At 43.9% G+C, this 17,698-nt stretch overlaps 1 protein-coding gene across 3 annotated transcripts in view; it reads left to right on the top strand.

The window, feature by feature from the left end:
• Positions 1-17,698, top strand: part of COL18A1 (collagen type XVIII alpha 1 chain) — a 155,002-nt gene that overhangs the window by 62,076 nt on the left and 75,228 nt on the right. The window contains exon 1 of one of the 3 annotated variants that reach the window (XM_079956193.1): positions 9,098-9,847. The exons of 1 other annotated variant lie outside the window; for it this stretch is intronic. In XM_079956193.1, the coding sequence (XP_079812319.1) occupies positions 9,214-9,847 (634 nt within the window). In that variant the 5' untranslated portion in view covers positions 9,098-9,213. Of the gene's footprint in view, positions 1-9,097; positions 10,745-17,698 lie in introns of those variants that run through there. One more of the 3 variants, XM_079956192.1, reaches the window with a different exon arrangement.

Here is a 17,698-nt window from a genome sequence, read left to right as displayed (position 1 = left end):
CGAACCGCTGACCTTCTGATCAGCAAAATACTACCCAGTAGTAATAAATTGTATTGGTATTGGTTAGGAAGCCAGTTCAATTACAGCACCCCACTAGCCACTAATATCATTGCATTCATGGCACCTGGAGTGCAAATGCACATATTTTCCATGCAGTTCTTTAGATACTGATTGATAGCATTGATTATTTCGGCTGCCATCTGAGCCACATTTACCTGGGAAGAGACCACAGATCAGTGGTAGAGGGTATGCATTGCATCCGAAAGGTCCCATGTTCAGTCTCTGGTGTCTCCAGGCAGTGCTGGGAAAGCTTTGTGCCTGAAACCCTAGATAGTGTAGGTGACACTGAGATAGATGAGAAATGGTTTGAATTGTTATAAGGAAGCTGCCTAGGTTCTTCCTTTGGGAGGAAGCCTCACTGCATAGGATTGTGCTGCATGGCTCCCTAGGGAGTAAAAATTCCAGTATTCAAAGGATAACATTGTTATCTTAGTCCTTTCTTTCACTTACAAAAAAGAAAACTTGCGTCAACCTTGGAATTATCTCTTAGCTGCATAAACAAATCCTAAATTGGAGTTTGATTTTATTGTGTTTAATTTTAAGATTTTAATAATAATAATAATAATATTAAAACAATGGAAGAACATTCCGTGCCATATGAACGAATTTAGATGCTTTCCCCATTCACCCTTCACCCAGTTCTCCACTCTCACTTAAATGGACCAGAAATATGCATTCATCTCCAGTTAAAAGAAGAAGAGGAGGGGTGGGGTGGATAATAAAGAGCTTGCCATTCAGCCTATTGTCCTTAACACTGTAATAAAATAGACACTGAGCAGTTGAGCTTCCTTATAGCATGGAATTAATTCTATGTGTGATTATTGCACATAAAATGAAAAGACAGCAGAGCCCTGCCCATAGTCTTACAATATAGTATTATAAGTATACACAGCCTTTTCTGTATGTTTAATAATACAATGTAGTGAAAATAAAACATTCTTGCCTGGAATAATGGGGAAAGAGTCATGCTTGAGTAGTCTTAGACGTTTGCAGTCACCTGTGGAATTCTGCATCAGCACATAAAAAACAAAAACAGGTTGACTACATTTTAAATCAGAAAGCAGTCATGTAAATACATGTATACCTGGATTCTTCAAGCTGTTAACTTCCATGATTACAGGTTTGTACAACAAATGGTAATGCTGCATAAGGTGTCCTTTCTGTAGAACATTAAAAGTTCTTCTTTCACCTTGAACTTTGGAAACACCTCTCTTCTGAGGACTGTGACAAACTTCAAGTATTTTGCTGTAATTTTGCATTGTGATTTCCAGTGTGGAAATTGTTCATCTGTACAGAAATCTTGCCAAAATAAGTTTATGATATGACCATTGATGAGGCCCCTTTAAAAAAAACCCCACTAGTTCCAGAGTTTAGAAAAGAAAGCTCATTACAATGTAGTTGGAGTAGTTAAGTAAGTGAGGTGTATGGGGTGCTAGGGGAGGGGTAGTATCTCTAGTGAGGGACACAGCATGCTCCTTCTGGGGTAGTTTGTCCACCTTTGGTCTCCACCCTGCACTCAGCTCTCACCTGTGGCTCCTTGAAGCTGTCACCATGTGACAACGGCCAAACACTGGGAATGCCTTTGACTGGCCAGCTACACCAGATGAAGGTAGTTTATGTGTTTCAAACCCTAGGTGAGTTAGGGACTTCCCCTGGGTGAGAAGACAGACTCCGGCAGATTTGAGTGGATGAGACCAGTAGTGGGTGCAACAGTCAAGAATGTGGTTTGTGCATGTGATGTAGAGGGAAGTGAGGTGCAGGTGGAGCTCGTCAACCTGGGAAGGTAGCCCATCTAGGAGAAGGAAAACTCTGATCCTAAACCTCTGCTGCCTTGCAGGATATCTTCAGGAGAAGAAAAAGCTAAGGAGTAAATCCTACACAAATCCGAGTTGGGTCCCTAAGGCAGTTGGATGGTCACTTCAGTGCTGCTAACACAACAGTTTAACTTCACACCCGGAGGCACACTCCACTGTTTCTTGAGATAGACAGATGCCAAATGTTAAGTAAGTTTAGGATCACTGATTTCAGTGACACTGAATGGTCCCATGCATCACTGAACTCAGTGGAACTTAGTTCTGCACGCACATAGGATTGCGCTGCCCAACTCCAGTCCTGAACATACATATTGGGAAATAATGATGGCTTAATTCAGTGAACTTGCGTAGGTTTGCACTATAGATCCTATGTGTACTAGCTGGATCACACCTTTCTGCTTTTTAATGTTTATTTCATTTATTATAGAATCCCTGCATTGGAGAGTTGGAAGGGGCCACGAGGGCCATCCAGTCCAAACCCCTGCAATGCAGGGATCTTTTGCCAAACATGGGGATCAAACCCACAGCCCTGAGATTAAGAGTCTTATGCTCTACCAACTGAGCTATTCCAGTATTACTCTTATACAGAACTTCCCATCGTGTTCTGTCAAGATTGCTGATCAGGTGTACAGCCACTGAGTTTCAATAAAACTACAGCGTTTGCTTATTCTCATACTATTCACTGGGCCCTGCTCTTTTCTGGTTTAACTTGTTTGTAAACTGGGCTATCCGGCATAAAGGACATATGACCAAACTAATGTTAATAGTTGTAGTAGGTGTAGCCCATGAGAAAAAGTGACCATTGGTTGGTCTTCTAAACAGTAGAACTCTGCGTAAAATAACGAAATGATTTTTTCATTTTCATAGAGCTGGTTGAAAAGAGAACATCTGGGCTAGAAGAAGGGTCAGCTCTGCACGTGCACAATATCCTGAAAACATGCAGTGAGAGGTGGAACCAGATTTTAAAATACATTAGGCAAAATGCTCAGGGAGAAAAGGAAACTTGATGTTAACGATTCTCTGTTAACATTCCCCCAGCCCATTCCCCCACTCCCCAGTCTTCCAAAGCTATTCATGATTGTGGAGAGGAGTTAGAATTAGCTGACTCATGGCAGGGGCATCCCCCTATATAATGGGCATGTTATACACATGAAAAACAGAAGCCACTTTGTTCCAACATACTGTTGAAATCTGAAATGCTAAGTTCCATGTGTAGATGTAGACACGAAATTGCTGTATTCTGCTGGTTGCAAGATAGGTGATGAGGTGTTTGGTGTCGGAGCGACGGCAAAACTAGAATAAGGGGAAGCGTTTGCCAAAGTTCTGTAAAATTAAATTATTTTGTTGCAAGCCAAAGGATAAGTCTCTCCAAGTTCTTTTCTTGCATATAATCTAACTCCAACTTGGAGTTAGTGCTGTAGGGCCATATTCAGGTGTACATACGGTGGCCGCTAAGAGGGCAAAAGAGGACACAGATTTGCTGAGTTATATACATAAGATGCAAGTTTGGAAATAATTACAATAACTTAAATGAGAGCTGGGGAACCAGGGGCCCTCCAGATGTTGTTGAACTCTGGCTCCCATCAGCCCAAGCAGTATGACCAATGACCAGGCGTGATGGGAGGTGTAGTTTTTATGTCATGAACTGCCCCGTCACCTTCAGATGAAGGGCGGCATACAAACAAACAAACAAACAAACAAACAAACAAGCAAACAAGCTCAACAGTACCTGGTGGTCTACAGGTTCCCCATCTCACCCTAGTAGGGAAGATTGTGCCCAGGTAACCGGTGTGTTTGGGATGTGGGTGGCACTGTGGGTTAAACCACAAAGCCTAGGAATTGCCAATCGGAAGGTCGGCGGTTCGAATCCCTGCAACGGGGTGAGCTCCTGTTGCTCGGTCCCTGCTCCTGCCAACCTAGCAGTTCGAAAGCACGTCAAAATGCAAGTAGATAAATATGTACCGCTACGGTGGGAAGGTAAACGGCGTTTCCGTGCGCTGCTCTGGTTCACCAGAAGCGGCTTAGTCATGCTGGCCACATGACCCGGAAACCGTACGCCGGCTCCCTCGGCCAATAAAGCGAGATGAGCGCCACAACCCCAGAGTCGGTCACGACTGGACCTAATGGTCAGGGGCCCCTTTACCTTTACCTTAACCTGTGTGTTTGCTCCATCTACTTTCTGAAGTGTTAACTGTTGATTGACCACTCCAAGGCCCCTGCTAGCTGTCCCTGCATAGGATTCTTTTAAACTTGTCCTCGACCAGGCAGCCTTTTCAAATAGAGGCATGTCATCTGATAGCTCTCAAACAGCCCTGGCCTCTGTAAAGTAGTATACATGACCACCCGCAGTAGACATTCCGTAAGAACCTATCCCTCTTTCAGACTTTCTTCAACAATGTTGGGCGGGGGGGAACCGAAACGCTCTTTTATCTGTCTCCAGCCTTAGCATTTTTTAAAAATAGGTTCTTTCTTTTTGCCAAGGAACATGCCTTTTGAATATGGACAGCCCAGTTGTCATAATCCTTTAATGAGATTTACAGATAATAGGTTTATTCAATTATGGGGTCAATAACAGATTAAAGGAAATATGACTGGGGTAGAGAACAGTTGTTCCTAGGGGTATGTAAACATTTGTTTTGTTTTATCTTGGGAGGATCTTGACACGAATAAATTGGAAATCCAGGGTGTTTAGGGTTTTGGCAGGCTCTCCCTCAAATACCCAGACATAGGTGGGATGCTATTATGTTGTTCTGTGAGGTACAGGAGATTGCAGAAGTGCCTTCTGACCCTGCACTTACAAAGCAGTGGAAAGCTGAGGTAATGAGTGTGAGATTTAATTCTGAGCTACACCCCAAAAGTTCATTGAAAGGTGAAGCTTTGACTTTTCTTTTTAAATTTATTTTATTCCTTGAAAATGTATCATGTAGAAGAACAGCATGAGTTAGTGCCTGCAGCAGAGCTGGAAGTTCATGATGGATTTCCACAAATGATTGAAGGAAGGAAAAAACAAGATCTGCATCTAGCATAAATCATGTAAACTATATATGCTTAATATACCGTATTTTTTGCACCATAACACTCACTTTTTTCCTCCTAGAAAGTAAGGGGAAATGTCTGTGCGTGTTATGGAGGGAATGCCTATGGGTGGCATGCCTATGGATTTTCCTCCTCTAAAAACTATGTGTGTGTTATGGTTGGGTGCGTGTTATAGAGCAAAAAATACGGTACTTGGGCCGCCAAATTTGAAGAAATCCTTGGTGGAGGTATAAGGAATGAAGGAACAAAAGTGATAATTTGTGTGCCTGTTTGAGTGCATGCCGTCTGTTGGTGACTTTTGAGTTGCTTCAGTGCAAAAGGAACTTTAGGCTATTCTGCTTCTGCCAAGATTTTGAGCCTGAGCTATCAAACCGTTGGATGAGCAGTGGAATGTTGACTTACGCTGGATCATTCTGACAGCAGGAAGATGATAATTCAGGAGCAAGCACATCAGAGATCACATCTGCCTAGCAGCACAATCCTATGTATATTTACTCAGAAGTATGTCCCAATGAGTTCAGCAAGACTTACTCCCAAGTAAGCCTGCATAGGACTACAGCTGGACACAGCAATCCTAAGTGGGATGGGGTGAAGTGGGGAACAGTTTTCCACTTCCAAAGTCCTACAGTTTGTAGGCACCATGGTTCTTTCTTTTTGCTCTGGCATTAAAAATTTCTACCCACCTTGAAATGTGTGTATGTGTTATCTATACCAGTTATGGGCTGTAAAGATTTATGGGTTCTATCCCAGAGTCTCTTGAGAAAATATAGTGCTTTGGATCCAGCATATCCAATGCTGCCTCTGCCCTGCCCTGCTTCAGGGCCAAATCCTGGCTATGCCCATGGAGCTTTCGGTGACCATATCAGAGGCCTCAGCAGTGGATATTCCCCCACCCCCCCAAAAAAACAGGTGAGCTGCTCTTCATTGGTGGAAAGACACCTCTGCTCACTGTAATCCCCTCCAGTAGATGGATCTGAGAGTTAGGATTATTCTTTAAATTGTATTAGCTAATTGTATTGTAAAATATGTGCGCTCTAAATAGAAGCATAATTAAATAAACTTTTCATAGGTCTGCAACCAATTGAAAAATTATTTCTACAAAAAAAAAAGCGTGACTGCAAAAGTAAAAATAGTATCAAAACCAAAATTGAAAACTTGCATAGAAACAGAGATTCAGTCTAAATACAAACAGCAGAGTTTATAAATTAAGACCCATCCAGATCATGTTCCATTTTTCTTTCCAAACACGCCTGCCAGCAGAAAGACCCCAGAGACGGGGGTCCTTGAGATGCAGGTTCCAAAAATACAGGTGCCACCATGTAAAAGGCCTTGTTCCATTCTTCAGTAAACAAGGGACTGCTGACCAAAGATAGATCTTAAGGGATAGGAAGGAACATATGTGAGAAAGCACTTGTAAAAATGCACAGGGCGCAGACGTTTGGGGATGTAAATCAGTGCATAGATTTAGTTCTGGAGAACAATGGGAAGCCTATACAGATGAGGAAGAATGGGAGTGATAGAGTCAGGACTGGATTTAGGGGCAAGTGACTCACTTAGCTGCCTGGTGTGCCTGGCATGAGTTGTTTACCAGTCATCCCCTCAATAGCTGAAAGAAGGTTGCACATAGTTAAAATTTGCTTGTAGAGCTACTAACACTTTGTGCCCCACATTGTGTTAACATTCACATTTTCTTCTAATTTCACAGGAAAATGTACAGCATTACTGCCCATTTAGTAGATGGTGTGTGAGAGAGTTATGGTCAGTTATTGTATTCAGACTCATGCATGGAAATCTACTCTCGCATGTGACAGGAATAAATCATGTATGCCAAGTGTCCATCAAAGTCATGAAATGACTACAAATGTAATAAAAAAACTGGTTAATCACCTGACTTTTGAATATGCTCTTTCATTAAATGTGATTATCTGGAATATTCCCTATTCTAATAAAACTCTAAGCTTCAAAAAAATAATGCTATTGCTTCATGTTTTTGTAAACTGCTTTGAGGTTTTTCTGTACAATCAAGCGGTATATAAATTTTATGGAATAAATAAATGATAAATAAAAAGTGGGTGCCCAAATGTATTTTCTGGTCTGAAAAGGTTGAGGACTATTGTGGATTGAACCAGGAGCCTGTAGCAAAACATGCAGTAGTACTGCAGGGAAAAAATAGTCTATTTCTGATGATCAGGTTATGTTAATCTGATGTTAATATCAGCTATTTTGTTCAGGGGAGGCTCCCAGTGGAATGTATCTGGTAGCATTGGTTATTCTATTCTGCAGGAAGATTTCACTTCCCATCTTTTCAACCCGAGGGTAATAACTTGTGGGGACACATACAGATTATGATGCTGAGTTGGAGTGAACTAGTGCAAATCTGTGCTTTGGGTGAATTTAGAAGAACCCCACACTACATCTGCCAGGGACTGGATTGGGCAGGGCATGTTATGCTTAGACATGTTGCTCACAATCCCAGCTTTGCTTGTTAAAAAAAATGCCATAGGCTTTTCCACTTATTTTCTACCTGGATACTTTGAATTTGATTGCGTTGGAAAGGTTAAATGAAATAAAATGAGGTCCTTCCTCCATCACCATAACTTGCTGCTAGGCACCCAGTGTTGCCAGTTGTGATGAAAAGGCAAGACCTTTTCGTTGTTGTTGGCTCTATAGATGTCAGCACCAGCTGCTTGCTTATCCAGAGGTTCATGGGCAGGATGTGCCCAGACAATGGCCCAAGACTTGCACAGCCCCTCCTCCCTATTCAGTTGGGATTGAGAGATAGAGTTGTGTGTCATCTGCAAACTGATGACACTGCATCCAGGTCCCCAGATGGCACCTCCTACCAGTTTCATATAGATACGGTGACCCAAAGGCATGAACCCAATGATTCAGAAGTCTTCCAATGCTTCTCTCTAGTCGTTGTCCCCTAGGCAGAAGTGCTGCTACTGTAACACAGGCCTCCCATTCCCCACCTCACGGAGCTGCTCCAGGATACCATGGTCTAAGAAGTCAAACACTACTAAGAAGTCAAGCAGAATCAACAGGTAGCACTCCCTATGCCTCTCTCCAAATAAAGGTCGTATTGTAAGGCTGACTGGGGCTGTTTCAGAGCTGTTTGCAATGAGATTGAAATGGGTCTAGATAACCTGCTTCATCTAGACATGCCTGTAGTTGGCTAGCCACCACACTTTCTGTCGCCTTGCCCAAGAAAGGAATATTTGTGACTGGGCCGCAGTTCTCTGAGACCTCAGGGTGCAGGGCGGTCCTCTTAGGAGTGGATGCACAGCCTTTTTTTGTTCAGTGTGGTGGGCATCACCCTTTCCATAAGTGAGGCATTAACTGGATCCAGCTGTGAGATCTTAAAAGATGCAATGGACAGGGTTCAAGAGAGCATATGGAAGGCTTAACTCACACCCTAATTTTTGTGTGTGTGTGAATATCTAATACATATTCTGTTGCCAGTGATGATGTGTATGGGGAGGGATGTCTTAGATTTGTAGATAACCCATTTCTTCCCCCCACCCCGAGTCACAGTAACTATGGATATGATTAAGCCAAATACAAACACCTTTTTAGTCATGCCCATTTGAATGGCAGAGTTATAAGCAAGTATTTAACTCTCCTGTTAAATGAATTGGGTTCAAAACTGCTTAACTTTAGCTGCTGACGTTAACAGTTTAACTAGACAGGAATCCTTCCCCTTGTGTGACTGGAGCATATCTACTCCCCTGCAAGTTTCCTGCTGTGTTCCTCCTCCTTTAGAAATGATATCTCTAAAGAAGAGATATCACTGCACTCTCAGTGCTGATGTTAATTATTTCAAGTCAAGGAAATTAACTGTAATCAGCCAGGAAGGGGAAACATCACTGCCTCCTTTTAGTATCAGTCCGGGGCAGGGAGGAGTTTAACGTGCCCAAATACTTTTGTGAGCTTCAGGGGGAAAACAGGAAAAATGCTTACATGGTGAAGCAATCGAGCAGAATTGCTGGCTTCCAGGTATGCCTTTTTGTGTGTACTTGTGCATCGGATAGAAACAAATGCATCTTCAAGTACGCTTGTAGCTCGAACCACTTTTTCCTTTGAGAGCCTTGCCGGCTGTGCTGTAGTTAGTTTTTGATTTAATGGGAAGCAGGCTGCTGGAGGGGAGGGCTCTGTTAACCACGCCTCCACTAGTTTTATATCTACTTGGAAGAGAGCGGCATGCTTCCTCAGCCCGGAGCTCCAGAGGACACAGATCAATGTGAATTCTTCCATTCACCACTCACTGCAGCGCAGCACATCTCCCCCTCCAAGCAACATTTTAATGGCTCGAGCTGAGCTCAGCATTGGGCTTCTGCTGTTGCTGACCTGTTGCTTACCCAATGCACAGGGCTGGAGTTGGCTGTGGGGGGGTTCGAAGGAAGAAACCCTCCCACCCACAGAAGCTGCTGGTACTACTGAGGAGCAGACGGCACAGCAACGTGCCACGCCTGAGGCTGCCACCCTGAACACCCCCCTGGAAAGCACTACCCAGCAGAAGGGAAGAGTGTGGACTATATTCACCCTGAAGAGGCCAGACTTGACTGCAAGCACAACGATCCCTACAGCTACATCATCTTCTGAGCGGGAAAGCAGAGAAGGAAATATTGCAGGGGTAGGGGCTGAAATATTAAACGTTGCTGAGGGAATCAGAAATTTGGTTCAGCTCTGGGACGAGAAGACAACCACAGGGACGGAGAGGACCGAGGCACCTGCAACAGCTGATCTTCTGACAGCATCTCCCATCCCTGTGACGGAGGCAGTGAGCATCCAGAATGCTACTGCCAACTCTACCGGCAATGTGCAGACCTCCCTGGAAGCTGGGCAGCCAGAGCTGGTTCTCTCAGTGACTACAAAGCCTGCTGTTCTCTGGAACAAGACTAAAGTCCTCTTAAAGAAGCCTGAGATTCCACCCCCAGGTAGTGCTTCTTTCTCATTTTCACCAGATGGTCATGCTGGTGGCACCAGGTTGGCTTTTCAAGAATCCACAGATGCGGGGCAAGGAAGTGCCACCACCCCAGGAACAAGGGCACCCTGGGGAGCTTTCGGAGAAAAACAAGGAATTTTGTCCAGTGCAAATGCTTTGGGATTGCAGGAGCTTCAGGCTAATAGCAGCCGCATGCATGCTGGAATTCCATCCAAGGTGGTGGGTGCTTTAGACAACCGGCTATTCAATTATGTTGCAGATCCAGACAAATCAGTCTCTAATGGCAATAGAACCCATCTCAGCCTTAAAAGCCACCCCTTCCTTAAGCATTCTGGGATAGCCGTAGCTGATGCACATAAGAACCGCTCTAGTGATTCTGTTTCTAATTCGAATGCAATTAATGTTATGGATTTCCCCCCTGCCAATAACTCTGACTCTCCTGAGTTTCTACTAACCTACACTATGCAACATTTTAGCAATAGTAGCACAGGGCTTCCTTCCTTCTTTCCTGGATTGACTCCAACAGCTGGCCACTGCTTGCCCTTACCGACCAATCTGTCATATTGCAACAACCTGGGCATGAAGCGTTTCCGAGTGCCGAATTATTTGCATCATGGCAGTGAGGAGGAAATTCGGGCTGCTTTGCATGAGTGGGAGGGGCTTCTTAAAACTCGGTGTCACCGCTACTTGGAGTGGTTTTTCTGCTTGCTGCTGGTACCTGGGTGTAGTGCTTCTCTTCCAATAACACCTCCACCATGCCGGGGATTTTGTGAGGCCCTGAAAGATCTGTGTTGGATTCATTTGAAAGAGGGGCATCTTCCGATATCATGTGACTCTCTCCCAGCAGAGGATGGTGTATATTCATGTGTGTTTGTTAATGTTTCAGCAGGTAATGTGGCAGGGGCAATAATATCTCTTACCAACTCTTTCTCCTTCTCTCTCTCCAATCAGGTAAGCTAATTCTGTGATGGATTCTGGTATTAAAAACAGCCACTTTGCAGCTTTATAACACATGTCAATCACACTTCTCCATCTTTCAGGAAAGGGCATGAAGGAGTTGTCTATTTCTCTTTCACTGACAAGAAGGATGATCGTCCTGGTGCTGAGCATTGTCCTGAGCCATACATTATAGCATTAGCTGCCAATCTGTGGAATGGATACCACTAGTGGCAAAGGGAAAGTATTGTGGAACTCTGTGAAAGAGCAGGAGAGCCCATGGACTTGGCTGTAGCCCATGTATTTACATTGTAGACTGCAGGGAAAGCCACCACCAACACACGGGAGGCTATATATGTACTGAATGTACAGTAGAGATACGTATACGGTGTGTTTGACTTGTGACAAACTTGTCCAAATTGTTGGCTACCATTGCTTTCGATCAGCCTTCCTCACCCTGGTGTCTTCCAGATGTTTTGGACAGCCCCAGCCAGTATGCCCAATGGTCAGGGATGACAGCAGTTGTAGACGAAAACAGCTGGAAAGGACCAGGTTGGGGATGGCTGCTTAAGATTCTAATCTTTTTAACATTTGGGAAACTTGAACACTACAGTGAGAAATTAATGGGAACTGGATGAGAGATAAGTTGATTGAGGGCATGCATATAATTGTCACCTTAATAGTGTGTGTGTAGGGACGCAGGTGGTGCTGTGGGTTAAAGCCTCAGCGCCTAGGACTTGCCGATCGAAAGGTCGGCGGTTCGAATCCCTGCGGCGGGGTGCGCTCCCGCTGCTCGGTCCCAGCGCCTGCCAACCTAGCAGTTCGAAAGCACCTCCGGGTGCAAGTAGATAAATAGGGACCGCTTACCAGCGGGAAGGTAAACGGCGTTTCCGTGTGCGGCTCTGGCTCGCCAGAGCAGCGATGTCACGCTGGCCACGTGACCCGGAAGTGTCTCCGGACAGCGCTGGCCCCTGGCCTCTTAAGTGAGATGGGCGCACAACCCCAGAGTCTGTCAAGACTGGCCCGTACGGGCAGGGGTACCTTTACCTTTACCTTTACTTTAGTGTGTGTGTGTGTGTGTGTGTGTGTGTGTGTGTGTGTGGAGAGAGAGAGAGAGAGAGAGAGAGAGAGAGAGAGAGAGAGAGAGATTTTTACTCATCTGAAGTGAATGAAACCAGTGGGCTGTAATTAATAAAAATTTCCTTGGTTGCTTCATTTAACAAAAATCTTTCAAGTGAAGCACCTTCATATTTTAAGAATGCATGTAATCCCGCAGTGACATATGTGGTGATTAATAACATCTATTGGTGCTTAAAAATGCATGGGAGTAGGAATATGATAGGAAACTCTTACGAGTCAAATACCTAATTATTAGTGTTGTGTGTGCCCTGTATTGTATCCTAAGTGATCTAAATTTTTAGTGTGACATTTGGAGAGAAATACAACTTAGGTTATCTCCCCCACATCTTCATATCCAGCACATTTACATTTTAAGCTATGCAATGTAATGCCCTTTTACCAGGTCCTTTATCTCTTAAAAACTTGTTCTTTGCTTAACTACCTGGCATTGGGCGTTTCCGCATTTCCCATATCTTGGAATTCCCCATTCTCTCTACCGCGTGCCCTAACTGTAGCGTTCTAGAAAGCAAGTTCCTACAAGACATGCATATTTCTTGGTGCCTCTGTGATAGTTCAGATTTCTGCTGGCAGAGAGTTATCCCCTCAGTCTCAGAATTTTAGAACTTGGGGGTCATCCAGTGAAATTGCTTGGCAGTAGATTCAGGACAGAAAAAAGAAATACTTTTGGCAACATGTAATTAATCCAGGATATGGAATATATTGCTGCAGGATGTTATGATAGCTGTTGGCATCAATGCCTCTTTATTTAGCAGATTCATATCTTTTTATTAGGTCTATCATACATGAATCTATCAATGGCTATTGGCCACAATAGTTAAGAAGAATGAAATCCCTTGTGTTCCAACTGGTACAAGCGTTTTTGATCCAGCAGTGGTCTGCAGCACACCCTGAAAATCAACTCCAGAGCATAGGTGCCAAATCCCTGAGGTCCTGGGTGCCTGAGCACCCACAAAATTCCCCATGAAGGGGCCGGGCACCCACAAATTTCAGTGTCAGATCCGTGCAAGCTGTATGGCACCCAATGCCCTGGGCACCCACAGTCACAGAGCCAAGTTGGCACTCCTGCTTCAGAGCGTTGGGGGACCCTCTAGTGCAGGGTGAAGGATGGCATGGGGGGGGGGCTGCAGAGGGAGGGGGGAATAAGCAAAAATCACCCCTTCCATTAGCAGATGCCTCCATTGGATCAAATGCCATTCCATGTGCTCAAAGGTCCCAGCTGGGTTGCACCCTCTCTGGCTGCATACACACACTTTACCTTTGAAGCACATTTCTTTCTTTCAAAGAATTCTGGGCACTGTAGTTTGTTCAGGGTTGTAGGGAATTGCAACACTGTAAGCAGTGAACTACAGTGCCCAGAATTCTTTGAAAGAAAGAAATGTGCTTTGAATGTGCTTTAAAGGTATAATGTGTACACTACCTAAATCTCTGGCTGGATATAGGGTATCTAACCTATATAAATTATGCAAATTTGCTTCTTTATCTTCTGAGGATTGATAAGAAGCAGTTTATTATTATTATTGTTATTAGTAGTAGGAGTAGTAGGAGTAGTAATTACGCTTATATCCTAACCTTTTCAACACCAGAACCTAGGTTTCCCAGTCTGCCTCCCACCCAGCACTGACCAGGTGCAAGTTTACTTAACTTCATTCAAAATGTTGCATCCTATAGCCTTTGACCCACAATGAAGGATGATACTCGATTACTGGAACTTCTATGCAGTGCATTTTTTCTGAGATTTTCTGAGAGGAATTTCAAGGCACACTGTGATGCATAGTGGTTTTGATAAGTGGGTCTCACTTGAATGCAGCCTATACCTCAACTTAAGCTTTACAATACAGGAATTTTGTGAGCCCCAAATGCCACTGGAAAGCATTTTAAGAAGGTGGAAAGGATAGAAGTGGAACGTAAGCTTCATTTCACAGCTAGATATTTATTTGCTTTAAGAAAATATAAGTTAAGATTCTCATGATTCTGCAGCCAAATAATTACAGTTGTACCTTGGAAGTCAAATGGAATCCATTCTGGAAGTCTGTTCAACTTCCAAAACGTTTGGAAACCAAAGCATGGCTTCTGATTGGCTGTAGGAAGCTCCTGCAACCAATCAGAAGCCGTGGAAGTCCTGTCAGACGTTCGGGTTCCAAAGAACATTCACAAACCGGAACACTCACTTCCGGGTTTGTGGTGTTCGGGAGCCAAAACGCCCGAGTACCAAGCGTTTGGCATCCAAGGTATGACTGTAGGTATATGAGAAGCACTTGCACAAGCCACATGGTCCTAGGCTGTTAGATCCCTGGGAAGCAGTGTGCGGCAGCCTGGAAGAGGAATGGAGAATGGATTTGCAAGCACATAGCTTTTTTTGTTGAAATGGTTTAGACTAAGATTCACACCACATCGATAGGTGTGATCAAAGTGGGAGTAAGTAATCCTCTTGTATGTTTCACTGTTCCTTGGACCATTAAAGATGAAAAGGTTATCTTGATTTTTGCAAAGAACACACAGGCCAGTTGTCATTTACGTAATTTAGTAGCCATTACATCTAGCTTAGCTGTAACATACATTCCTTCTGTTTTGGCTAAATCACTTTTATGTGGGTCAGATATGAAGACTTCCAAATGAGAGTGAATCCACCCTTTCCGTTTTTGACTGCCTTGTGGTTCATCTGATATTAACTTCAACATATTGGTTCCCTTTATGGGTTTGCTATGATGATATGCATATGCAAGCAACCCAGATTCATAACCCAGTTGGGCTGAAGGACTTGAATTAAGTTGGCATCCATAATGTAAACAAGGATAAATTAATTTCCAAGCACTTGAGCTTAGTAGGGTTGTAGGATTGAGAGCTGTCTCTTATAGGTATGTATACAAGGAGCCTAAAATAAGGTGTGGGATACCCTCTACCATCTAGAGTAGCCCAGTATTTGTTAAGGTTAGACCAGCAGTTTTGGTGTTGTTCCAGACACACACCAAAAGGGAGGCAGTCAAAATTACAGTTCATCAAGCTAGATCTTCACTATTTTTAAAAGCTAGGTCTTCACTATTTGCCTGACACAGTATAGTGATGAGGGCTGATGGGCCTTGCTTGTATAGGATAGGTGCTACAACAGAAAAGGCCCTTAAAGGACTAATTTTGGCATAACATTTGCTGGTTTTACAGATGGGAACTGAATGCAGAGAATATTAGCTGCACAAGGACACACTGTACAATACAGAGACTAGGGGGTAAAATAAATTACATTTATGGGTACAGTTGATCTTAAAATCAGATCTCACATACTTCTAAGTCTAGAATGTATAAAACATTGCCTTGGGACCAGTTGTGATATGGGAGCATATCTGTAGCTATATATCTGAGTGCGTATCTTTTATCCCCTGTGCCTATCAAGAATCTTGAAATAGCTCCCAGAATTCACAAATCTTCTTTTGAAAATAGATAGGATTTGCGTACTAGTTCTCACATTATGTCTGCAGGTATTTGAAAACACTCCAGAGTATTTTTTGAAAATAATATGTACACCTGCTCACCTTCTTAATGGTAATATTTCCTCTTTAATTTGAGTGTTAACTGGAAGAGTTAAGATTGCTTGGCTTTCCACCCAGTCATGCTCTTACTTCCTTCAGACAGACAGCAGGAGTTTCTTTATCATTAATTCTTACAGATCTTGCATTGCAAGGCCAGAAAAAACTCCGCACAGCATTATTGAGTGTTTTGATGCTGAACTTCCTTTTTAGGAAAAGCCTTCATACAAAAACATCCACAGAATAAGGTAACATTCCTTAATACTTGGTGGGATTTATAAAGGCAGTTGTCTGCATCGACACATGAATGCATTGGGATAAAAATCTTCACTGTCTCTTCTGAAACAAATCCATTTTATTCCAAGTCATCTTCAATGAACTTCTTGAGATCTGGCATCAGCACCTGACATACCTTGGACAATTGCAGGGGCCCATGCAGCGCCCACTAGGACTGCCTGCTTGCTTGCCCTGCTGTTCTGTGAACCCTCTAGTGATGGCACTGCTGCCAGCCTGCCCCTTGAGGGCTCATGAGGAGGAGGAGCCTGGCAGCTGCTCAACCTCTTTGCCTCCTGTGCTTGCTTGCTGATGGGCTTACCTGGCAGCAGCAGTGTAATTGTTCACAGAACAGCAGCTCGACTCCCAGCCCTTTCCGGTGTCACCACTAGAAAAGGTTTCAAGCACGTGTGAAGGGAAAGGGGAATCTGAAGGGCTTGGGGATGAGTGGCCACCCATGGGTGTGAGGTTGGCAGCTGCAACAGTACTGCTACTTTGAGGGCTCAGGTTGTGGTAAGCTCTTGGGGTGTGGGTCTGCACTGAAGGGTGCCCCCTGAGGGCAGCTTGTTCGAGGCCCACCAAAATCTGGCACCAGGCCTGAATTCCTTTCCTTGATTCCTTGAAGATTCATTGATTCACACAAGCTAAGGATCTTACAAGAAAGCATGTTTTTTCTTACAGCGGGAGCCTCTTTCTTAGACATCAGTTGAGCCCAAGATAACTTAAGATTGAACTGTTGTTCTAAAATATTTAAAATGGCACTTTTATCTACTGAGAGCATGCAGAGCAGAAGCATCTCAGTATGAATAACATTCACAATGGTGCTTCAGATGTGCTTTGTTTCAGCACTCTGGACAATTGTTCTGCACACACCCAGCGCAACTATTGTCTTTGTGCCACTTTGTGGTTATTTTGGGCACATGTTCCTGTCCAGGGATTCAGCTGTCCATGCATCTGCCATGTGGTTTCCAGTTAGAGTGATTGTTCTTTTTCTTCCATCACAAGATGGAATCTTCATGCATAAAACCCTTTATTTTTTGTTATCTTAGTATTGCTGGCCTTTCTAGGACCCTGATGGATACTCTAAAATCTCATAGAAGGATATCTAGTTAGTCAGATGGGAAATGCACATCTTGACAATAAAATTTATGTTCAAGGAGCCTTTTCCCTTGAGGGTCCAAGAATACGCCTCCCAATTTTCAATGCTTTATTCTGCAGGTGCATATGGGTGGTTCCTGCCATAAGTACAGGTTGCGAAAAGATCACAGAAAACACACAGGTTCCAAATGTTGATAGAACAACTTAGAGGGGTGGCTGACTGGTTCCTGACTCCTTAGGACCTCAGGCTTTAAACCGTGGGATTGAATTCTTCCTTCTCTTCCTGTCTGAATTCCTTCTAAGTTAGAAGACCTGCCCACTCCTACTTTCCCTTTCTGCCTTAACTGCCCCTCAGCCTCCTTCTTCATTGACTTTCCAAGTTGGGATCAACTGGTGGGATACTGCAGCAGTGCTTTTTCTAGCTGAAGGAAGGAGCACACACAGGGTTACTGTAGTTGCCTGTGCTGCTGCCTCTCTTGGCTTTCACGAGAGAGCATGCATAGCCTTGTGTGCAAGGAACCCAGTGGAGATGTCTTAGCTGCCTTGCATAGTTTTAAAGAGCCAAGTGAGGCATTTGGGACTGTACTGTGGGCTTTTTTCTAGCTTTCAGTGATGAGTTAGTCACTCACTGTTTCCTTTTTAGGGATCTCAGGGTCCTTCATTGGAGTTCCATTTCCCTGGCCACTAAACACTGGAATTGAAACTGCTATAAGTTGGGGGAAGCAGGTTTGGACTGGGTGGAGATGTTCCTCTATTTAACCCTTCTGGGCTTTGTTGGACTCTGCCTGCAGAGTGAGACCAGCACCACGCCACTGGTATGGAGCTTCCTGCTTTGCTTGCCAAGTGCTGCCGGGGGGATCCTCGCCAGCAACAGCTCA

This window comes from Podarcis cretensis (genome assembly GCF_951804945.1).
Source record: "Podarcis cretensis genome assembly, chromosome: 1".
Classification (NCBI taxonomy): Eukaryota; Metazoa; Chordata; class Lepidosauria; order Squamata; family Lacertidae; genus Podarcis; species Podarcis cretensis.
Note: the sequence above shows the minus strand (reverse complement) of the source record. Positions and strands in the feature narration are given on the sequence as shown.